This window comes from Podarcis vaucheri (genome assembly GCF_965113315.1).
Source record: "Podarcis vaucheri genome assembly, chromosome: 16".
Lineage (NCBI taxonomy): Eukaryota > Metazoa > Chordata > Lepidosauria > Squamata > Lacertidae > Podarcis > Podarcis vaucheri.
This window is the reverse complement of record NC_138754.1, coordinates 19,285,247-19,309,815: the sequence shown is the minus strand read 5'-3', so window position 1 is coordinate 19,309,815 and position 24,569 is coordinate 19,285,247. Positions and strand designations below refer to the sequence as shown.

General features: G+C 49.6%; 1 protein-coding gene across 1 annotated transcript in view; it reads left to right on the top strand.

The window, feature by feature from the left end:
- Positions 1-303: 303 nt before the first annotated feature.
- LTBP3 (latent transforming growth factor beta binding protein 3) overlaps positions 304-24,569 on the top strand; it is a 41,547-nt gene continuing 17,281 nt past the window's right edge. The window contains exons 1-11 of the mRNA XM_082202882.1: positions 304-503; positions 9,630-9,932; positions 11,268-11,482; positions 13,116-13,221; positions 16,210-16,284; positions 17,957-18,079; positions 19,595-19,753; positions 20,213-20,404; positions 21,249-21,265; positions 23,411-23,489; positions 23,655-23,750. Of these exons, the coding sequence (XP_082059008.1) occupies positions 440-503; positions 9,630-9,932; positions 11,268-11,482; positions 13,116-13,221; positions 16,210-16,284; positions 17,957-18,079; positions 19,595-19,753; positions 20,213-20,404; positions 21,249-21,265; positions 23,411-23,489; positions 23,655-23,750 (1,429 nt within the window). The 5' untranslated portion in view covers positions 304-439. The remainder of the gene's footprint in view (positions 504-9,629; positions 9,933-11,267; positions 11,483-13,115; positions 13,222-16,209; positions 16,285-17,956; positions 18,080-19,594; positions 19,754-20,212; positions 20,405-21,248; positions 21,266-23,410; positions 23,490-23,654; positions 23,751-24,569) is intronic.

The window sequence follows — 24,569 nt, the reverse complement described above, 5'->3', positions numbered from 1 at the left end:
AGCGGCGGCCGGGAAGGCGAGCCGCCTCCGCTCCGCCCCTCCTCTCCTCTCCTCCTCCTCCTCCTCCTCCTGCTTCTGCTCCTTCTGGGCTCGCCTCCCCTCCGCTCCAGCGGCTCCCTCGGCCGCCTCGCGCGCAGCTTTCCGCGGGGCGCCCCGTAGGGGCCAGGCGAGAGGCGCGCCGCGCTCCTCCGCTCCGGGCTTGGCCTGCGGGCCGCGGGATGCCAAGATGCCCTGGCGGGGGCTCGCTGTACTGTGGGTGCTGGCGCTGGGCTGGCCGGGCGCCGCCGCTTCTGCCGCCGCCGCCTCGTCGTCGTCGGCGGGCCCCTCGGAGCGGACGGCGCTGGCGCGGGAGCGCTTCAAGGTGGTCTTCGCGCCCCTCATCTGCAAGCGGACGTGCCTGAAGGGCCAGTGCCGCGACAGCTGCAAGCCGGGCAGCAACATGACCCTCATCGGAGAGAACGGGCACTCCATGGACACGCTCACGGGCTCCGGCTTCCGCGTGGGTGAGATGGGCCAACTCTTCTCCCCCCACTCCAAGCAGGGCGGGAGAGGTGCCAGGGAAAGGCTGGGGAGGGGGCCCTCGGGGAGTTGTTGTTCCGGAGTAAGTCACCCACTTTCAAATGAAGCGTTAACGCTCCCTCCGCCGAACCCCTTCATTTGCCCCAGATGTTGCTCAGGCGAAGGAGACATCCCCTCCTTTGCAGAAGTGCGTTCCTGGAGGTGCTCACGGGGCTCTGATGCTCTCTAGTCAATCCCAGTGCAGGAGGCAACTCACCCCCTAGTGTCAGGATCCAAGCCCAAGTTAACCCGGGAAGGTGGGTTGGTGGCATAATCAGGCAAGTTGGATGCTTTTCCCAAGAAGAGATGCACTTCCTACGGTTTGTTTTTCAACATCGAGGCCAAAAGGCCTTGCCCACTTGAGGACACTTAACTTTTACGCACTTTTCCAGATAGCATCTAGCAACACACATACACACACCACTGCCGTTGCCCCTCCCTCCCTCTGTTCTCTCTCTCTCTCTCTTTTTCTCTCTCCCCCGCCACCCCATTCTTTCCTCAACTGCTTTTGGCTGGTGGAAAACCTTACCTCATGTCCCAGCCCATCTCTGGGGCCCTGGCTGCCTCAGAGTTGTTGCAGCAGCAGCAGCAGCAGATCAGAACCGTTAGCCAAGCAAATACACATGCAGATCCAGAGGCTGCCTCGCCAAGACAAACGTGTGTGAAGAGGCTATGAAAACACTTGCTAGGTAGGGATAAACAGGAGCCCAAATGGCCTAGATAGGATTTAGTTTTTGGCCCAAGATCTCTAATGGCTGTTGCCCAGAATTTGTTTTCTGTGGGCCACAACAACAACCGCTCTTTAGAAATTAAGCTGACTGCGGAGAAGGCAGGACAAGTCAGCAACTGAGCTACACAAAACTCTGCCGCTTTCAGGCAAAGATTTGGGGCAGCGGGACTTGCTGCAACCTAGGAAGAGTCCTACTTCATACTACAAGTTATATAGCTGCTCCATAACTCAAACTCGTGGGTGGCCCATGAGGAGCAGGAGGAGAAAGGAACCACAATTAAAGCACAACATAAAACAATTGATATACAGGCTTTTTTTAAGTAGAAGGACCAGGTTGTAAATGGTCAGGGCTAAGTCCCATTTATTCACAGTGGCCAACCAAGATGCTCCAAGGTGAGTCTGCAAGCAGGACATGGGTGCAACAGCAACTCTCTCCCCATTTGTAATTCCCAGAACTGGTGTTCAGAGGAGAGGCCTTTGCCTCAAGCGATGGAGGTGGAACATAGCCATTGTGGCTATTGTAGCCACCAATAGACTGATCCTCCATGAATTTGTCTAATTCTCTTCTAAAGCCCTCCAAGTTGGTGACCCTAACTACCTCTTGTTGGAGTGGATTCCATAGATTTAACTGTGTGCTGTGTGACGATATACTTTCCTTTTGTCTGTCCTTAATCTTCCAACATTCACCTTCCTCGGATGGCTCCTGAGTATTACAGTATATGAGAGAGCAGGGACGCGGACTTATAAAAAATATTTTGGGGGGGGCGGGGCGGGAAAGCTCATGAATAATAAATAAGCTCATGAATATGCAAATAAAGTGGCGCCGCCTCCTCGTGAGCGAATAGGGGAGAGCGTGCTGCGCCTATTAATCAGCTCCGAAGGAAATTGGGTGGAGCTTTTGCTCAGGAGGGAGGGCAGGAGGCATGCAGCCCGACCCTGTGCATTTTGGGCTGGGGGAGGGGCGGCGATGGCGCTCTGCTGGAGGGGCGCCGGAGATTATTGGGGGGGCGGAGCCCCCCCAAACGAATTTTTGAGGGGGCTCGGGCCCCCTCAAGCCCCATGGAGTCGGCGCCTATGTGTGTGAGAGAGAGAGAGAGAGAGAGAGAGAGAGAGAGAGAGAGAGAAAGTGATGGGCCTGTAAATGGGCTGTTACGCATGACAAGTGAGGCCTGCAGCAAAGTGTTGCAGCATGCTCCTTTCCAGGGTTCCTACCGTGTTTTCTCTTCTAGAATATTCCGTTTCATCTGCCTGCTTTCCTGCTTTCCTGTTTCCTTCACGCCCCCTCCTCAAAACCGTCCATCATTCCACGACCACTATGATTTTCTCTTTTTGTCCTTTTGCAAACTTACATACTTAATGGTAGTTTTTGATGACACAGACATCCTGAAATTGGCAAGCCGATAACACCAGAACACCACCACTAGCCTCATAATTTGTCTAGCCCTATTTTGAAGTGAATAAGATGGTGGTACTTGGGCAAAGAAGGGGAAACCATAAGGCAGGGGGAATTGGCGCCCAGGTGAATGCAGTTCAGGTGAATGGCGCCCAGGTGAATGCAGTTCAGTGACAGAGCACTTGCTTTGCATGCAGAAGGTTCAATCTCTTGCAAAGGGTCAAGTAGGAAGCGTTGGGGAAGACCCTTCTTGGCCCAAGAACCTGGAGAGCTGCTGCTAGTCAGAGCAGACAATACTGGCTTCCTAGGCATTTTCAGTCTGAGGGTTTAAGCACCAGGGTCTGTTTCTAGCCCTGGCATTCAAGTTGGCATGTGTGGTTTCAAGCCGCCACGAGTCCCTGAACTTCTCTTTATGCAAACCATAGGAGTCAACTCCTAGGGACTGAGGTCTCTTTGCCCCCCCCATAAAATATTTGGGGGGCCACCCCACCCCCTTCCCAAAGTTGATGGGCACTGCCATTCCTAGGCAGGCAGGCTTTGCTGACAGCAGCCTTCTCCTTTGCTGCAAAGATTTCTTTACCAGCTGGAGTGGTATCTGACTGCCAAAAATCTCTCCCCCTTTTAAATCGCCTAGGGCGAAAATCAGGGTCTCTTGGAGAGGACTCTCCTTGGCAAGCGTAATCTTTGTTCAGGAGTGGAAGAGGGGAGCGGTGGAAGGGAACGTCCTTCAGCTAATGGAATCCAGAGGTGGAAACTTTGGCCTGTGAGCCCATCTCGCTAGCCAAGAGCTGGAGAGGTGGGGCCTCTGGGAGTATGCAGAGAGCGAGGGCTCCGAATCAGTCCAAGTCATGTTCTGGTCTAGCCCAGAAGTGGCACCCCCTCTTCCCCCTTCTACATTCCGAACCTTCCCTCCTTCCCTCCATCCTGAGCATTTTGGATTTGGAGTCCTGTTTCCTTCCTAGATCGCCTTCCCACCACCCCCATGTTTTGTTTTTCTTCGCACAAAGGCTCAAGATACCCAATATGAGCCAAAAACTGCAGCGTTTGTTGACTTTCTGCAGCTTGGGAAGGAGGCCGGCCAGCGTGGGAAGGAGGCTTCCTGGCTTGGTTGATTACTCTCTGCAGAGGGGTCCCTCCCTATAACCTCTCCAGTCTGAGATACCCAACCTTTTGGGACAGCCAAATCCCCAGAAGGCATTGCCTTAGCTAGGACCGCACATTCTCAAAAAGGCTAGATAAGTATTTCAGAGCTTTTCCTGACCCTTCCAGATTTCCTTATCTTCAAGGGGAAGGACTGTAGGCCAATGTTAGGGCACATGCTTTGTGTGCAGAAGGTGCAGTATTTGGTCTGGGCTGGGAGAAGGCTTCCTGTCCAAAACTCTAGAGAGATGCTGCCAGTCAGAGTGGACAAGACTGAACCTATAGGCTGATGGTCTGACTATGTATATGGCAACTTCCAATGTGGCTAATATAGGCCATGGACTCAGACCTCACTAGGTAGTTTTAAGAGCATTCAGTCGACCCACATTTTCCAGGACTGAGTCCTGCATTTGCAGAGCTCAGAAGCTCACAGCTAAATGTGTTAACCAATTCCAGTGAGAAATACAGTATTGTGTCTAAGCTGAAACTGGGAAATGTGGAGTCTCTTCATTGGGTGGGGTGTGTGTCCTGGATTTGGAATAGCTATTATTATTACTACAGTGGTACCTCGGGTTACAAACACTTCAGGTTACAGACTCTGCTAACCCAGAAGTAGTACCTAGGGTTAAGAACTTTACCTCAGGATGAGAACAGAAATCGCGTGCCAGCGGCGCAGCGGCAGCAGAAGGCCCCGTTAGCTAAAGTAGTACCTCAGGTTAAGAACGGTTTCAGGTTAAGAATGGACCTGCGGAACGATTTAAGTTCGTAACCAGACGTACCACTGTATTATTATTATTATTATTATTATTATTATTATTATTATTTACCTGCCCTTCACCAGCAGGTTCCAGAGCAGGAAACTTAAAATCATAAACAGTTGAAATAGATCCCAATCACAGGAATGGATTGGGTTCTGGAAACGCACATCTCAGGGGCCAAAGGCCGAGGTTAAGAAGTGTGCCTTTCCACCTAGGGGAGTCCCTCCCTCCCTTTGCAAGGTGGGTACTGTCCTGCTGAACTTCAGCCCTTCCCAAAAACAGGCCTGTGTCATTTTTGCTCTTCTGGCTCAGTAAAAGGCAGCTTCCTCCTCTGTGTCTGTGTCTGTGCCTCACTTTCTCGCTCTTGTCTGTTGCTGCTCTATAGCCAGCTTCCTCTCTTGACTGCTCTCCCCTTTTCCTTCTCCCCAATCATAACCTGCCATATCCTGAAGGTGGGGGGGGGGGTGTGCCTTGGCACATTCCCAGAGCGTGGGCAGGGGCAAGCTAAGGGCACTTTGCATCCGTGGCCGGGTCAGCCTCTTGGAGGACTGGAGCCTCCCAGTTTCCCACTTCCGTTCCGCAGCTGCCTCCACACCATAAAGCTTTGTCATTTCACCATCGCCTTTGGCTGGGGCTTCGTTCTCCTGGGCCCAACCCCTTGTTTTCTCTCTGCCTGTGATATTGCTCAGAGGCTGCTCAATCACCTTTTTCTCCCAGGGACCGTGGGCAACTAGAACCCTGGTTATAGGGGTTATATGAGACGGGCAAATGAGGGGTTTCATGGGATGTGCTTTGTGATGAACTCCTGCACATAGCCACACTTGCATATACCCTCCAACATGTCCAGGCCCAAAACCAGGACGTGCTCCTGGGTGAGTCACATGACCCACGTGGGATTACAGCCACGAAAACAGGGTTTTTTTGGGGTAAAATTGCTGCATTCAACATTGCCACCGTGCTCTCGCGCAAGAAAACAGGATGTCCCGGTTTTCCCAGGATAGTTGAGGTGTATGCTATTGGAGACAGTGTGCTGCTGGGCATGTGCAGAGTGCCTTTCTTGCCATGTTCAAAGCTGTGGGGCTTGCGGGCAGATTTTCTAGACCTGTGGGTGTGGGTTGAAAGTGTATTTACTGAGTGCTTTTATATCCCACTTTTTTATCCAGGGAGCTTAAAGGAATGTGCATAGTTCTTCCTTGCAGCAACCCTGTGAGATAGGTTAGGTTGAGAGCCTATGACTGGCCCAAGGTCATCCAGTGAGTGTCATGACTTGAGCCCTGGTCTCTGACCACTGCACCACCACTAAGCTCCAGCACCCCTCATTTCTTAGAAGAAGCTGCAACCGAGTTGGACTGGCGGCCTGACTCTTTGCAAGGGAGCTTCCAATGTTCCTAACTTCTGAGTATAGAAAGGAAAAAGTTCTTCTCCCTCTTTAGGACTAATGGGAGGTGCCAAAAATTTAGATTCAGTTAGCTATGGGAAGCATTTTAATTTTGTTTGTCCAGTTTGATGTATTATATGGCATTCCCTGTCAAGGTTGCTGCTTAACTAAATAATGTTTGGAAGGTCAGGTTGTGAAAAAAGACAGAATATCCTGTTGAGAAAAAGCCATTTTAGTTCATTTTCAGCAAATGCTGTATGTTTGCGGCTCTGTTCGATGGGGCCAACACAGGTAACCAGGCTGGGGAAAGCTGCATTATAGGTGTGTGTGTGTAAATGGTAAAGGGACCCCTGACCATTTGGTCCAGTCGTGACCGACTCTGGGGCACACACTCAATTTCACCTGAAATGACTGTAAAGTTTTTATTAGAGTAAGAAATATGCACAAATGTAAGATGGGTAACACCCAACTTTACCACAGTACCTGTGAAAAGGTCACAGGTTTCATCTCTGGCATCACCAGGTAAGACTGGGAATGTGCCCCGTCTATAACCCTGGGGAATTTCTGCCAGTCAGTGCTTGAAATACCAAGCTCAATAGACCAATGACTCACAAGGCAGCTCCTTTCATTTTCCAGTGAAAGGAGTTTTGATATTTGATATGAAACTTCCTGAAAGTCTGGGTTTGCCTAATCTGGGGTGTGTTCAGACTCCCTCCTCTCCCCATTTCATACAATACTGGCTTTGTGGCTGTTTCCAGAACTTCAGAAGAAATGTCAGAATTCCCAGGTTTGACTCTAGGCCCACGCTTTGTAAATTGCACACATCTGCGGCTTCTCCTGATTTTATGGGATGTATTGTATTGTTGTAGACATTCAGCAGACAACCCAGCTTCTGAGTCAAGGAGTTACTCATGTTTATATATCCCAACCTGTCCTGTTTCCCCCTTTGGGGATTCTCCAGCTCAGGTCCCCCCCCCCTATTTTGAGAACTTCCTTGCGGCTTGTGCCCCCACAGTCCCTGAATTGTTGGCTATGCTGCCTGGGGATGATGGGGGTTGGAGTCCAACAACATCTGGAGGGCCACAGGGTTATTATATTTTTAGATATGCTGTAAGCCGCCCAAAGTGGTTGGGGAAACCTAGCCAGATGGGTGGGGTAATCATCACCACCATCATCATCTTGCTAGATCAGTCCAGTGGCCAATAATCTAGCATCCTGTTCTCACAGTGGCTAACCAGGTCATAGACTCACAGAATTGGACCACAAGATGCTTGTGGGAAGCCTGAAAGCAGGACCTGAGCTCAACAACAGCACACCTCTCCTGTGGCTTCCAGCAACTGGTCTTCAGAAGCACCACTGCCTCTTTCTGTGGAGACGACACTAGTAGCCAGAAGTGGTGATAGCAGAGATATTAGAGTGGTATGCCTCTGAATACCAGTTACTGACTTGCACACCTTTTGTTTGTTTGTTCATATATTTTTAATTAAATTTGACCACTTATGCCGCATGTTAATAATACAAACACAAATGTGTTAAAGCTGTAGCATGGCAGAAAGTATGCTATGTTTGTTTGCTTTAAACAAACTAATAATAATAAATAAATAAATATGTGCACTCCACCCCCGAGACCACTCCATTGCAACTATCCAACCTCCCAAAATTTCGACACCTCTTGTGATGATGGTTTGGCCCCTTTCCATTTTAAGATTTTAACTTAGTTTTGATTATTCAACCAGTGTACAACATGTTAAGAGAATTGAATGGCACAAGGTAAAAAAATAATAATGGATCACTTGATATGGAATGACCCAAAATAGGAATTAAGGGTGGTTGTTTTCTTAGGACGGTGGGGTTTGTGTGTGCTGTGTCCTGGTAGCATTGTGGTGGATAGGAAATGCTCTGTGGGGTGGGGTAGGGGGACCCAAAACGGGGAGGTTGAGGAGAGTCAGTCAGCGGGGCAGTGAGAATTGTCCCCCATTGTACCCCTCTGAATGCCGGAGGGTACGGACTCGTCGATGGGGAGAGTACCGTCCTGCTTAGGTCCTGCTTGAGGGCTGTCTGTCTGGCCGCTGTGAGATCTGGATGCTGTACAGTGGTACCTCGGGTTACATATGCTTCAGGTTACAGACTCCGCTAACCCAGAAATAGTGCTTTAGGTTAAGAACTTTGCTTCAGGATGAGAACAGAAATCGTGCTCTGGCGGTGCAGCAGCAGCAGGAGGCCCCATTAGCTAAAGTGGTGCTTCAGGTTAAGAACATTTTCAGGTTAAGTACGGACCTCCAGAACGAATTAAGTACTTAACCCGAGGTACCACTGTAATAGATGGGCCTTACCCACCCATATTCTTATCTGCCTGACTTATATGTTATAGGAAGAAGCTCCAAGGGGCATGTGCCACCACATTAAACCCCCGATTCCTACATTGTACAGAACAGACTTCCTGGCAAAGTGATATCTGCAGGAGGCCAACTTTAGGCCACAGTGTGTGACAGGTTGGACTTAAGGCAGCCAAGGAATTTCCACACACCCTCCCCAAGGGGGATAAAAAACCGTCCCTCACCGATCTTTCCCTGCTGGGATGGCCCTTCCGTAGCTGGGCACCATGCCCTGCTCTTTTATTTGTTTTTGTGAATGGAGGGTGGCGTTTGGGCAGGACCAGCCTGCAGCTGCTGACTGTTGTCTGGGGATGAGTGTGTGTGCGTTGGAGAGGGCATGTTTGCCAGCTTCCCAGCTGCTGACTCAGCACTCGGAATTCAAAGAGGCTGAAATGTTGTTCTCTCAATCCTGGTAGCTAGAAATGTCTTTCTCCCGGCTCTTTGTCCAAAGGTTTGTTTTCTGGGAAAGGGGGAACCCTGGGAGCTGGGGACTCATTCAATGAAGAAGTGGCAGACATGTTTTAAAAAATTAAGTTCCTGACAGGCACTTGTGCAGCATGAAACCGTACACATACATAAACACACACCCTCCAAAGTAAGAGTATACCTTCCAACATTTATCTGATGAATTTTTATTATTATTTGTACCTCACCTATTGGACTGGATTGCTCCAGCTATTCTGGGCAGCTTCCAACATACTGTATTTTTCCGTGTATAAGACTTTATCCCCCCCCCCCATTTTTTTAAGTTTAAAATTAGGGGTCGTCTTATAGACAGAATGTTGCAATTATTTATTTTCTGATTTTGGGCTCCAAAAATAGGGGTCATCTTATACACGGAAAAATATAGACTATAAAAACATAATTAAACATTTTAAAAACTTCCCTATAACAGGGCTGCCTTCAGATGTGTTCTAAAGGTTGTATAGTTATCTCCTTGGCTTGCGGGGTGGGGGGGTCGCATAACTCCATACCCTCCAACATTTATCCGATGAAAATAGGGACGTCCTAAGGAAAAGCAGGACATTCCAGTATCAAATTAAGCCTTTGTGGTTTCCTAACCTAACTACCCGGAAACTGAGATGGCTTCTGTAAATCCAGGACTGTCCTGGGAAAATAGAAGAGTCTGAAGTTGGAGATTTTGCAGTTTGCCTGAACCATAGTCAGAGAGATTTAAACAAAGTGAGGCAGTACCCCACCCATATTAAGCACTGTTTGAATTATCACAGGGTTTGATGCACCTCAAGTTAATGCTTCCCCTCTCTGTTTCTCTCCCCCCCACCCCACCCCCCGGCAGTGGTTTGCCCTCTGCCCTGCATGAACGGTGGGCAGTGTACATCTGGGAACCATTGCTTGTGCCCTCCGGAGTTCACAGGGCGATTCTGCCAAGTGCCGGCCGGTCGCCAGAGCCAAAGCCAGCAGGCCCGACTGCCCAGTGAGGGCCTTGCCATGGAGACGGGCTCCAGCAAGCATGCCATCTACGCAGTCCAGCTCATCTCGGACGGCCACGGGGACACGGCCTCTGGGCCCGGCTCGAAAGGCACCATCAGCCACTCCACCTTCATGGTGCCTCTGGGCCCTGGACAACATTCATCCGAAGGTACCCGAGAAGGGGCATTTCTGTGTGGGTAGGGATGGATTCTGCTTTGAGAAGGGCACCGGCCACTATGGGAGAATTGCGGTTAGTTAGGTTAGGAGACCACAGAGGCTTAATTTGAACCCAACTGTAGGGACTTGTGTGTGAAATAAGATTCCCGAGCATGTGCAGAGTGCTTTTTTTAGTCCCCTGGCATCGGTGCTTAACTTCTCAGTGGCACTTCTGTCTAGGTGGCGGCAGGCTCTGTGGCTCAGTCCCGCTTACTTCTTGCCCAGCAACTGGAACTGGTAAGGTGGTAGATAAGCAAATAACATAAAAGGGGTGTCTCTGACCATGTTAAGAATGACCACATCCAGCTCCTACAACACTTGTGGCTAAAGGAGACGTCTGTGAGATCTGTGAGGTAAAGGTCTGTGAGGTAAAGGTAAAGGACCCCTGACAGGTACGTCCAGTCGCAGACGACTCTGAGATTGTGGTGCTCATCTCGCTTTACAGGCTGAGGGAGCCAGCGTTTGTCTGCAGACAGTTTTTTCAGGTCATGTGGCCAGCATGACTAAGCCGCTTCTGGCAAAACCAGAGCAGCGCACGGAAACACCATTTACCTTCCCGCTGGAGCGGTGCCTATTTATCTACTTGCACTTTGATGTGCTTTTGAACTGCTAGGTTGGCAGGAGCTGGGACTGAGCAACGGGAGCTCACTCCGTCGCGGGGATTCGAACCGCCAACTGCAAGCCCTAGGCTCAGTGGCTTAGATCACAGCGCCACCCGCCTCCCATATGTGACCTAGGAGCTACCAAAATGGCAACTGCTTCTAGCAGCTGCCTCTCTTGCAGCCTAGTAAATAAACCCAGAAAAGTCACTAATAAAATAAACATAGAAAAGCCACACAATATTTTTAGTAGCCTGCTAAGGAGCTAGATGTCTGTATTTCCATACTAACTGCAGAGGAGACCATGCCCCCTCTGCTAGTGGTGACTGGTGCATTTTGGGATTGGTAGGGTGGGAGGCATGGAGGCAAACAGTAGGTGGCGCCAGAGCCAACAACAGGTGGAGACAAATCATTTCACTTTTTGTCTCCTTCCTTCTGTTGAGTGCTACAGAGACTAAAGAGGAGGAAGCTGACAGACAAGGCCAGGAATGATGGGAGTCGTAGTTCAGCAATGACTCGAAGGCCAAAAGTTCCCCATACCTGCATTACGCAAACACAAGAGCCTTTGGCCACGTGCAGGGGTGCACTTGCCTCCGTACATGCCAGACTGCCCAGCATTTTTGAGATTTCCCAGGGAGTGCTTGCAGGTCAGAGGGAATGGCCAGGTAGCTCACCTTTTTGCCCTCTAGTTCAGGTGCACCAGCCGCTGGTCAATGTCCGGGTACATCACCCCCCAGACGCCTCAGTGCAAGTCCACCGGATCGACAGCCTCAGCTCGGAGGGAAGTGGGCCAGGCAGCCAGCAACACCTGATCCAGCACCCTGCTCCCAAGCCTGCTTATACCAGGCCCCCCACCCAGAAGCCCCTCGGGCGGTGCTTTCAGGAAACGATGCCTAAACAGTCGGTGAGTGGAGTGGTCTTCTGACAATTCTGAGGCATAGGAATGGCACCCAAGTAGAGAGAGACACAGTTAATTTTGCAAGGATATGAAGGGAGAGGAGATTTTTTTACCTCACGAGCACTTAAATCTGGATACCCTTCCTTAAAACTAATCAGCAGGATGTTTCAGCGGACAAAAGGAGGTGATTTTAAATCCGCACATAATTCTCTAATGAGATTTGCTTTGCCACAGAATGTGATGGTTGCCCATCAGCCTAGACCAGACGTTCTCAAACTTGATTCCTTGGATGGGCCAACTTGGGGGGGTGGGGGGAGGATGGACCCAGAGGGTCTTGGCCAGAATTTTTTTTGCGTGTTCTACAAATAAAAGCACATACATATTTTAATAACTGCTGTCTTCCTGTTCTAATGTGCTGGATGAGGAAAAATAGAAGTATTTTTCTCCAGCTCAAGTATCATTATTAGAACCAGCCCCCAATTATGAAAACCATTGGGTCTTAAGCCAGGACCACCTTAGCTGGTTTGATAATCCAGCCCTGATAAAAAACCACCCCTTATTTCTACTGTCTGAAAAAATAGTAATTCGAGTCTAGAGCCAAGTAGAGATAGTATCAATGGTTCTGAAACTTTCCAGCGGACCACAGGCTGTTGCTTGCAAACCAGCCAGTTGTTCACAGTCCATAGAACTTTTGACCTCAGATGGCTTTAGCAAAGAATTAGATGCCGAAGGGATGTCTGCAATAGCTGGATGGAGCTTCCACTTACAAAAGCTCCATACCTGAGCATCAGACGTTAAGGACAAATAAGAGAGGATGGGTACCCCCAACTGGCTGGCTGGCCTGAGACTAGAGTTTAAGGCAGGCTGTAGTTTAGTTCACCACAGCCCAGCATTTTATTTTATTTTTCAATGATGCAGAAACAATAGTTGCACATACTGGGTTTGGGGGCACATTTGGACAAACATTAACAAAATTTATATATGTCAATTTTAAATGCATTTCTTATTTGTGTTTTATTTCCTGCAAATAGCTTTGGGACGCCTCTGGATGTGTGAAGCAACATACAAAACAATGAATTAAACTAATATCTCAAACACACGGCTGCAACGGCTTAGCTTGAGAAAACCAGCCGCAGGCGTTCCAATGGTCCATGAGATCTAGACACTTAAAAATGCAGGAATAAAACCAGCCCGTCTTTTATTTGTAGCGGGTGTTCCACGCATAGTGTGGAGGCTGGTGGGAGAAAGATTTAAGGGCTTCTCCGCGCTGTGGTTTAATACCTATAGCAAGCTTCCTGTATCTCCACTAAACTCTGCATTGCCCATGTGACATTCTCCTCCTCCAATTCACTGCTTCCAAACACTTTCCTTTCCCTCAGTCCGGATTTTCTCATCCGAGGGATACTCTCAAAAAAGGAGAGGGTGTGCTAAAATCCGGACTGAGAGAAGGGAAAGTGTGGAGAGGTAGTGATTTGGAAGACAGCACCGTGCAAACAATGGAGAACCAAGGGAGGCACAAGACGCTTACTGCCCACATCAAACCACAGAATGGATGGCCCCTGAGTGATGTGGGTGTGCATGAGATTTCTATGTGGAGTTCATGAAATCTTATATTTCAACCTTTGCCTGTCCTGTTCAGTGTGGAAGCAACCCTCTCCCAGGCCTCACCAAGCAAGAAGATTGCTGCGGCAGCATCGGCACCTCCTGGGGGCAGAATAAATGCCACAAGTGCCCCCACTTGCAATGTAAGTCTCTCTTGCCCCCCACTTCCAAGTTCTGCACCTCTTCTCTCTAACCTAGAAACTTTGCAGGGAGCGGGTAGATGATTACAAATGCTGGATAGCGACCCGAGAGCAGGGGTCGGAGGAAGGGGGGTGCCTGGGTGTCACCACTGGGGTGTGTGTGATCAAATGGTAGGCGGCACTCACCGCGGGGCCTGCTGTGCGCCCGAGCCATACGTCTCTCCTGGGAGTGACGTAGTGGTTAGGGCGCCCGCAGGCTCCAAGCTGCCCCAAACGGTCCGCCCACCGCCTCCCCCTCAGCTGTAGGGTGGCTGAGTGGAAGGAGGCAGACGGACTCCTTGGAGGCCCTGCAGTGTGTCCTGCCCCAGTTTGCCCCGCCCCTGGGCACAGGGCATGCGTGCTGCCCCAGGCACTAATTTGGCTTGCTCTGCCGCTGACTGGGAGACAAGCAGTGGCGTAGCGTGGGTTGTCAGCACCCGGACCAAGGCAAGTAATTTGCGCCCCCTAACCCGTGGATTTGCACCCCCTAACCCTAACCCCCAGATGTTGCGCCCGGTGCGGCCGCCCCCCCCTGCACCCCCCACGCTACGCCACTGGAGACAAGTGTTCCCATATCCACAAAGCTGTGAAGCTTGCTGGGTGATCCGGGTCTAGTTACTGTCTCTCAGCCTTACTTACCTCATAGGACCCTTGTGAGGATAAAATGGGGTTGGGGACAGCCATGTGCTGTCGTTTTAGGTTGCATCCTGTTTGCAGCTTCTCCTTCCTCTCACCACTCTTGCGCCTCAAAATGAGAATCACACCGAATCACAGACTTGTTGGAAGGGTCCAAGAGGGTCATTTAGTCCAACTCCATGCAATGCAGGAATCTTTCACCTAATGTGGGGCTCAAATCCAGGACCCTGAGATTAATCACCTTGACTCTATCCTCTGGAAAGCAAAGGAGCAACCATGGCTGCCTTTGCCTTCTCTAGATTAGTTAGAACTAGAAAACTTTCTATCCAAATGGTGTATTCCCTATTGTAAACAACACTATTATTTTCTTACCCTACAAGCATCTCCCTGCATTTAATTGCAACAGGTAAGTCTAGCCAAATTCACAAGCCATACACTGCATGCTTTGCATACCAGCACTCTCGATATTAGGAGCGGAATATGTGCTTTGAATGCAGAAGGTCCCACATTCAAATCCCGGTTAAAAAATAGATCAGGTAGCAGGAAAACTCTTCTGTGACTGAGACCCTGGAGAACTGCTGCCTGTCCAAGGAGACAGTGCTGGATGGAAGTTGGCTGTCTGAGACGGTGTTCCAGAGAAGGGGCTGTAGCTCAGTGGTCAAAAATCTCCTTTGCATGCCTAAGCTTTCCGCCACAATCTCCGACGCTGTTTATTTTCTGAGGTGTTGCCAGACAGAGCAGACCGTAGTGGGCATGATGGACAAAAAAGCTGTAAAAGGCAGCTTCTTGCGTCCCCTATAAAACCGGAGAAGAGTTTCCCGTTCCTGCATCTGCCAGCCAGGAAGAAGCTGCACCTGCTGCATTTCTGCCTGTCTTGCAGTTTAAATACATAAACACACTGTGAGGGAAGCTGAGGTTTTTGTTTTTGTTTAAAGAGAGCTTTTGGTTGCATTTTCACAACTGGCAAGGAATGGCTGGGGAGGGACGATGAGAGAGATTTTGCCCCGTATGTCTAGTGTCTTGCTTGCAAGGACAGGGGTGGTGGTGGCTGGCACTGGTTTGGGGGAGCCAAGCTCTCCCCCTCCTAGACCCTGCCTGAATGGATTTTCTAGCTTCATGAAATCAGCCGCGCAAGGGGCCGGATCTGTTTGTGTTGGACGAGGCCTGGAATGTGCTCAGGCTGTGGGCCCTCCCTCTTCCCTTCCAGCCCCAAGGCAGTATGCAGGCCCCTCCGCTTCACTTTCCTGCAGCTGGCTGGCTGGCTTGGCAACTGCCCCCTTGGCAACCACAACTCGGCGCCCCTCCCTGCAAGGCTAATGTTTAAAAGATGATGTCCAAAATGGCAAGGAAGGGGACGTTTCTCTGGGCTTCTCGGATTATGCACCATGCCGTCGTTGGCACAGAAGCAAATGGGGAAGGGTTGTAGCTTGGTGGCAGAACACCTGCTTTGCTTGCAGAACGTCTCGGGTTCAGTCCCTGAGGGCATCTCCCAGTATGCCTAGCAGAGACTTCTGTCTGAAACCCTGGGCAGCCACTGTCAATCAGTGTGGGCGGTTCAGAGTGAGAGGGACCAGAGTTCTCTGAGTCAATAGAAGGCAGCTTTCTAGGAGTTCTTATTGCCATTTCAATCATTCAGGCCAGGCAGACCAGGGCTTTTTGTATTGCTCATGTTTTGACCCCTGCAGGATTTTGATGCTTTCTTTTGGGAGCCTGCACTGAAGTGGGGTTACTTTAAAGATGCATTGTAGTTGCGGTAGCCTTATGGAATTCTGCACAGACTGGCTGCCGTCGTATACATTTTCACATGGGAGCAAGCCCCATTGAGTTCTGAGTAATGTATAGGACTTCACTGTTTGCTGCTCTCCCCATGAGATTAAATGTGCTTAGAATTGGCCTTCTGAAGGGCCTTTATTTATTTATTTATTTATTTATTTATTTATTGGTTCCTATTAAATAGAAAAGAGCTGTTCAACAGTGGAACAGACTCCCTCGGGAGATCATGGACTCTCCTTCATTGGAGGTTTCTAAGCAGAGGTTGGGTGGCCATCTGTCAGGGATTCCTGGATTGCAGAGGGTTGGACTAGATGACCCCTGGGGTACCCGCCAACTCTGTTATTCCATTATTCCCTGACCCCAACTGCCTGGTTGTTTGCCTGCTCCCTGGTGTTTGGCATAAAATATCTATAAATAAATATTTCAGAATATCAGAATCAGTCCTGTTGCTTTGAGATCATAGGCTGCCTTTGGCAATCCCAAATGGGAGCTGCTGTACATATGTGTGATGTTCATTAAATGCATGCATTTTTCCTCTTTCAGACTTGGGAGTGCAGAAAACGCTGGGGAGTGACTGCCCACAGGGATACAAGCGACTGAACAGCAGCCATTGCCAAGGTATAAAATTGGGGTGGAGACTGAGAGATGGAATGTACCACTTGGGGGGGGGGCGGGTCCTCTTTGCTTTTGAGAATTGTGATCTAGTATTAGGCCACATTCACACCACACATTGAAAACACCATGGTACCACTTAAAGGCTCCCCCCCAAAGAATCATGGGAACTGTAGTTTGTTAAGGGTGTTAAGAGTTGTTAGGAGGTCCCTATTCCCCTCCCACAGAACTACAGTTCCCAACGTGTTCCCAACGGTTTAACAATCAATCCCTCTTCCCAGGGAACTCTAGGAATAGGGACCTCCTAACCACTCTCCTGGGGACGCGGGTGGCACTGTGGGTTAAACCACAGAGCCTAGGACTTGTCGATCAGAAGGTTGGCGGTTCGAATCCCCATGACGGGGTGAGCTCCCGTTGCTCAGTCCCTGCTCCTGCCAACCCAGCAGTTCGAAAGCACGTCAAAGTGCAAGTAGATAAATAGGTACTGCTCCAGCGGGAAGGTAAACAGCGTTTCTGTGCGCTGCCATGGCTGTTTAAAGTGGTATCGTAGTGCTTTAAATATATGGTGTGAATGTGGACCAAGGTTGACCGATCCAGCCGAAAGCTTGGGCCATGGTTCTGTCATCCAGGGAGAGGAAAAAACTTAAAACACAATGCAAAGTTTCCAAAAAATAGATCAGAGGCAATTGTACTTCTTCCAGCAGAGCTTTACTACTACTGAAGGCAAATGAGCATAATGGTCACAAATCCAATACATTCAGGATTGGCACAGTCCAGAAGAAATCCAGTTGCAGCAGACTTAACTTAAAACTTACAATAGTTATAACAAGTCTAAAACTTAACACTTAGCATACTATGTACAGAACACCATAGCAGGAAGAAGAGAGATAGGAAGAGAAAGTGAAACTCAGGCTCCTTCTGGCCTTACTTACCATATTTTTTTCTCTATAAGACTCACTTTCCCCCTCCCAAAATATAAGGGGAAATGTGTGTGCGTCTTATGGAGCGAATGCAGGCTGTACAGCTTCCACTGCACAGCGATCCCTCTTGCTGTTCTGGCTTCTGAAATTCAGATTTTTTTTTCTTGTTTTCCTCCTCCCAAACAGTCTTGTGGTCTGGTGCGTCTTATAGAGCGAAAAATACGGTATATAGTCAGCATGACAGAAGAGATAAGAGAACCAGTTTAAGCCAGCTGTACTTAGCTTCTCTGAAGGAATAACCCAAACATCATGAAGCTTCTTTCACACAGAGAAGCTTCCAGAAACTTCCAGAACCCCCTTGAATAAATTAAGAGCAGGAAAGATGTCTACACATCAGACCAATACTTTCTGCGCTAAGAAATGCAGACTGACAGGTTCGACTCAAAACAGTGAAGATTTTATGCCAGCCTTGACTCAATCATCTGTAAATGGAGCATAACAGCCCCAATACTCTGGGATAAACCTACAAGGTGCCTTCTCTTTCACCAATGGAACACAGAGCCCGGTCCATTGGGAGGTTCTCCCGCACAAGCCCATTGAAATGAATGCACCGAGAGGCAAGGGCACCAAGATTCACCCGAAGAGTGTATGTTCGCTTGTCCCCAAGAACGGAGACAAAAGGCAGCTTTGGAGATTGCTCTGCGTTTCCCCCACCTGCCCCCACCACTGTAACTGCCCTGTGTCTCTTCCTCCCACAGACATCAATGAGTGTGCCATGCAAGGAGTCTGCCAGGGGGGCGAATGCTTGAACACCCAAGGGAGCTTCCGCTGCGCATGCAAGCCAGGACATGTCCTGGGGCCTTCGCGGACCCATTGTGTGCGTACGTATCTTGGCTGGTGCGGTGGGAAGATCTCTCATATCTAACCAACCCAGCCTCTCTCTGCTCCTTCCCTCCCCAAAGAATATAATCCCTATCACATGGGTCTTAAGTCCTTTCTGCGCATTGTCTGGCCCACAGCTGACGATAAGCAAATGTCAATACTGACAGCCACCATATTAAAGTACTGGTAGCTGGGACCATGGAAGTGCAAGATTCAGGGGCTGGTGCAGATAAAGGAGTTAGTCTGAGTCAGGGCAGGTACTTGTGGGTCTTTCAGCACCATGGCTCAACTCTGCACTCTGCGCATGATCAGAGTTTTTTCTGCCAATGCTGTTGCTATTTTCTTTGTCGTCATCAATTGCTTGTCCTAGTAAGAGTCTTCCTGATCAGGGTTCCAGCCAGACATATTCTACAGCTGAAGGGGAACACATAACTGGCTACCCTCCAGTTTCGCTTTCCTCGCACAAGATTTTCTGGCTCCTGGAGGCCAGTGAGCATGCTCAGTCCTCTTTGGGCTTCTGCTTGGGCTTTCTGCCCCCTCTTAAGTCTTTCCACCCACTTTTATATTTTGTACTTCTGCAAACCTCCAGCTTCTTCTGAACACGCTGATACCTCCCTGTAGCTTCTCAGTGAACTGGCCTCGTTTTTTTATTGGCACTCGTCACCTGAGTTTGCTGTGAGAAGGAAGTGATGGAATGCTTCACCCATTCCTTGGTACAGGGACTTGTGACGATGGCAGTGCTGCGGACACCAAACTGTCTTTTTGTCTGTTGTAGAGGAGACTCCTCAGCTGCTGTGGTTGACACCATACTGATAAAGCACATTGCTTCCCCCTAAGAATCCTGGGAACTGTAGTTCAGCTCTGTGAGGGGGAGAAATGACAGTTCCTAGGATTCTTTGGGGCAGCCACGTTCTTTAAATGTATCATGTGGGTGCTTCTGTCTTTCTGCTGACTCTATACCTTGTAGTGGGATTTTGTGGCCAGGCTTTCTGTGGAGAATTTGAGGTTTATTTTGTGTTTTTATTTTATGAATCATATTTTTAATCCTGTGCTTTGGCCCAGGGAGTTTGGGGCAGCATACTAGGCTTTCCCCCTCCCAGTCCTGTTTTATCCACAAAACAACCCTGTGAGGTAGGCTAGGCCGAAAGAAAGAGACAGGCCAAGAATCCCACCTTCCATTGCAGCAACACAACAGCCCTGTGATGTAGGTTAGGCTGAGAGGAAGAGGTGGCCAAGATTTCCCCCGTTACCTTTTAACCCCATAACGCTCCTGTGAGGTAAGTTAGATGGAGAGAAAGAGACTGACCAAGAATATCCCCCTTTTCCATTTTTAGCCACACACCACCCTGTGAGGTAGGCTAGGCTGAAAGAGAGGAACTAGCATACAGTCGTTGAGTGAGTTTACCAGGCCAGTGGGTTTTTGAAACTGGGTCTCTTAATCGTTGTCCTTGTTTTCTCTTGTGACCCCCTAACCTCTCTCTCTTTCTCCTTCTCTTTGTGGGGGACAACGATAGCGGAGAAGGCTGGGGAGAAGAGTTTGTGCTTCCGACTGGTGAGCCCTGAGCACCATTGCCAGCACCCGCTGCCCACCAAGCTCACCCGCCAGACCTGCTGCTGTAGCGTGGGCAAGGCCTGGGGGGCGCGTTGTGAGCGCTGCCCAGCCGACGGAACCGGTAAATAGAAGAGGTCTTTTCCCTCTCCCCCATTTCCTCCTGCATTCTGCCACACCTGGACCAGACGTTCCCCACCCCTGTTTGTACAAAATCATTTTTGTTTTCCCTGGGCATTTGGAAAACACCAAAGACATGCTATTGTACTGTTCAGTCTGTTTTTTAATGTTTTATTTACTTATCTTTTAATATGCTTTTATTGATTCTCCATAAGTACATTCAGTGCAAACAGAAATGTCTTCAAATTTATTCTGATAGTTAATAATGATGGGGACAGGTGTACATCACTAGGAAGGGTATTCCACAACTAGGGAGCCACCACTGAAAAGGCCCTGTCACAGGCCAGCACCAACTGGGCAGCCCTCGGCAGTGGTGCCACCGACAAGGCCTCACCTGCCAATTGTAGGGTCATGCCACTGTTTGTGTGACCAATTTTCTGTCTCTCTTTTTCCACCCGGACAGCTTCTTTCAGAGAGATCTGCCCTGCAGGAAAAGGCTACCATATCCTTACCTCACACCAGACTCTGACGATCCAAGGCGAGAGCGATTTCACACTCCAGATCCACCCAGATGGCAACACAGACCTGCAGCAACAACCACCCGTGGAGCCGCCCACCCGCCCACCTGTGGGCAGCGACTCGCAGGAGCCAGAAGGTCAGTTCCCAAATGGGTGGGCAGGCAAGCCGAACGCTTCCTGAAGTTGTGGGGCAAGTGGATTTCTTCCACTTGCATCTTTGAGTTCTTTCCCCCTCATAGTATGGAATGAAACATCTGCTTCTTAAATTTTGGAAGGTTGGTGGGCTATAAAGTTGAATGAAGTACCGGGTGTGTGTTTATTATAGAGGCTGTGATCCCCATTTTTACTCCCCCATTGCCTAGAGCAGGCTTCCCCAAGCTGGTGCCCTCCAGATGTTGGTGGGCTATAATTCCCATCAGCCCAAACCATTGGCCTTGCTGGCTTGGGCTTATGGGGTCCAGTAACATCTGGAGGGACTACCCACCCTGTTTTAACAAAAGCCAGTTAAAACAAAGCAGGATCGAACCCCAGCTTCAGGTCCTGACTTGTTAAATGACTTTGGTTAGGGCAAACCACAGTTCCCTGGGTTTCTATATAATGTAATGCTGTAACTTCTTCCATAGTAAAAGTGGGAGCTGTCACTCTTCTCATCTCACAGTGAAGATGAAGGAAATAGGAGAAGGGGTGTCACCACCCCACCCTCAATGACTGGCCATGCTAGCTGGGGCCGATGGGAGGTTGGAGTCTAATAACATCTGGAGGGCACCAGGTTGGGGATACCTGGTCTAGAATGTGTGTGTTTGCATGTGTGATATTTCCTGGGAGTAGGGGTGGTGATGGAGGAGGGCTGCATTAAACTCTACCCATTTCTGCCTCCATGTCAGTGCAGCTGCAGCTGAAGCGGGGTCTGTCTGTCTGTCTGTCTGTCTGAACTTTCTTTAAAACCTCTAACCTATTTCTTCCTTTATTTGTATCTTGCAGTCATAACTCCAGCTATGGTAAGTGTCAGCTGCATTGCTGCACCGTGAAGGAGTCGGTGGCGATCTCTAGTAAGATGAGGTGGAAAAGAAGTTAACTGGCTGTGATTTTTTAAAATTATATGATTTATTATTACAACGATAAGGCCACTCTCTCTCTCTGAGGAGCTCAAGGTGGTCGACCCTGGTCTCCCACAAGCCCTAGTCTGTCACTCTTAACTGCTACACCATGCTGGTTCTCTAAAGGCAGTCTAATGCCAAACTTATCACTTATTCAGATGTGACCCTCAGTCAGTAGAGCATCACAGGGTTGTGGGTTCGAGCCCCACGCTGGGCAAAAAGATCCCTGCATTGCTGGGGAGGATTGACTAGGTGACTCTTGTGATGACTCTACAATTCTATGATTCTATGACCCTTCTGGTAGTGGAATCCTAGTACTTTCAGCAACCTAGAAAGTATCGGTGTGTTGAATCTGGGACAAAACCATCCTGGTGACAATGGCCTTTTCTGGTGTCAATTTTCAAATGACATTAAAAATAAGTGGCAAGCAGGCTGACCCTGCCATCTGGGCATAGTAATTAGTACACAACAGACGTTTTTTTCTGTGCAAGCAATGGGAAGCCGGGCAAGAATGGAATTGCTGATTTCAGTGGGGCTTACTCAGGGGAACTGCCCACTGGATTGGGCCCCATTTTTATATTTAATAGGAAGTGGAGGCACCTTAGGCTTTCAAGCCACATTATTTGTGCCAGTCATGGTGGGTTCCAGATGAACTGTTTATCGAGCATTCCTTCCAATTTGCTAGCACAGAGTGTACGTGGAAGATACCCGGCGCCTGCTCTTTACTGAACATTTGTGCCGATTTGTTCGCGGAGTGTACCTCAACTGAGCATTCAGCCTTATTTGTTTATATGGAGGTGAAGCACCAGAGGTGTGGGGATCCTCCAGCCTGCAGGCCGAATTTGGCCCATACCGCCACTTTTTCTAAAGCACTCCCACCTGCCTATCAGTGAGCATTGCTCTTGACAACAGCTGATGGGCAGGAGAGCGAGGTTCGATTCTGCTTTGGCTGTGCAGGTGTTCCCAGTAGGGATCAGACGCTTGCAGCCAAAGCAGCAGCAGGATTTAACTCCCCGACACATCAGCTGATGGAGGGAGAGAGAGAGAGAATTAAATCTTACTCAGTTTGGCTGCACACTCCTCTTCCCACCTGTGATGGGACATCCCACCCATCAATTGTGTGACATCATAATGATGCCATGTGATTGGCAGGTGGCTTGTCCTGCCCACCTGCCAATGTTTGCCTTGTGGGGCGGGGAGATAGAAAGATCTGGCCCCCCAGCCAAAATTGTTTCCTAGCCCTGTTATACACCTTGTAAGTCTACCATTTATCCCACATTTCCCTGTGCGTTTCTTCTTTCATTCCCCTAACTGCAGAAACTCCTTTTTTAAAAAAACAAAGTGGGTTTGTTGCACCAGAGCACTTCAATTGCACAAACCTAAAGTTCTAGTCCTGTGACGGAATCCCTCCTGCAAAGTAGGGAAAGAGCGGGGTGAGGAGGGAGTGTAGCTCAGTGGCTAGAGTACCTGCTGGGTATGCAGAAGGTCCCAGGTTCAATCCTCAAAGATACCTGCAACAAAAAAGGATCAGGTTGAGGGGGTGGGAACAGAGGCAGGTTTAGGGCAGCACGAGCAGGGCGGTTGCACTGGGTGAGCAGCCAAGGAGAGCACCTTCCCAAAACCCAGTAAGCACTTGCCTGGCTTCAGGAAGGAGGCGTGAGGTCTTTGACAGGGTTCCTAGACTCCTCCTGTTTCCTTTCCAAAGCTGGGCAAGCATTTACCAGGCTTTGGGAAAGAGGCAGGAGGGTTCTAGGACCCTGCCAGAGCCTTGTGCCTCCTTCCCAAAGCCCACCTTAAGCGAGGGCTGGGGGGAGGGTATAAAATGTTGGCCTCGCACAGAGCAATATATTGCTTAGGTCTGCCCTTGGCAAGCTGCTGCCAGTCAGTGCAGACAATACTGGGTTAGATGGGTAAGCAGGCCAGCCTCATCTACAGCCGCTTCCTATGTGACCACAGGGCTAGCCACATACAAATCTGCCTTGGCCTGTAATGTTGTCCCTTTCTTTCATCACTTGACCCTCCACCCCCCAAAAAAACCATTTCCAGTTGCCCAGCTATGTGACAACCTCGGAGCAGCAGCCTGTCTTCTTCGCCAACACCCCCACCTTCGGTCCCCGTTATCCTGGTGAGTATGAGCAGGAATTTCATTGGCCTGGGGCCCTGGTGTGTGAGAAGTCTCTCTGCAAAACTCTCCCCCCACCCTCCATCCTGTGCTCAGAGGCACTGCTGCCCAGGAGCCCGGCAGTGCCATGTTCGTAGCCTTCAACCGTTTCTCTCTTTCGGCTCACAGCCGTGATCGCCAAGCCTACGACCGCCGTCGTGGTGAAATATCCTGAAGAGGACAAGAACGTCAGCGAATTTGACATGCCCCCCACACAGGTGACAGGTGAGCTCGGCAGAAGAAGATAAGAAGAACGGGCTGGATGTGAGCCCAGCATCCTGCTCTTTCAGGGACCAACTAGGTTCTCAGGGGAAACCTGTAAGCAGGGCTGGAGTGCAACACCCACTGTCCCCACCTGTCTTTTCCAGCAACCGGTGGGTGGACGCAGGTGGCGCTGTGGTCTGAACCACTGAGCCTCTTGAGCTTGCCGATCAGAAGGTTGGCAGTTCGATTCCACAACCTGAGCTCCCATTGTTCCAGCTTCTGCCAACCTAGCAGTTTGAAAGCATAGCAGCACAAGTAGATAAATAGGTATCACTGTGACGGGAAGGAAAACAGCTTTTCTGTGAACTTCGTCCGCCTGTGATTTCTAAAGGGTCCCCGCTTCGCCGTAGCGAGAAAGACCCGTTTCGCGCGGAGCTTGTCCCTCCGTTTCAGAGGGAGTCCGCCATTGCCGTTGGCACCACCCCGGAAGTCCTCCGTGAACTCTGGCTTCTGTCACGGTGTCCCATTGCACCAGAAGCAATTTAGTCCTGCTGGCCACATGACCCAGAAAGCTGTCTGTGGACAAACGCCGGCTCCCTCGGCCTGAAAGCAAAATGAGCACTACATCCCCATAGTCGCCTTTGACAGGACTTAACCATCCAGGGGTCCTTTACATTTTTTAAATAATGATGATGATGATGATGATAATGATAATAATAATAATAATAATATTAATATTTATACCCCACGCATCTGGCTGGGTTTCCCCAGCCACTCTGGGCGGCTTCCAACAAAGTATTAAAATACAATGGTCTGTTAAACATTAAAAGCTTCCCTAAA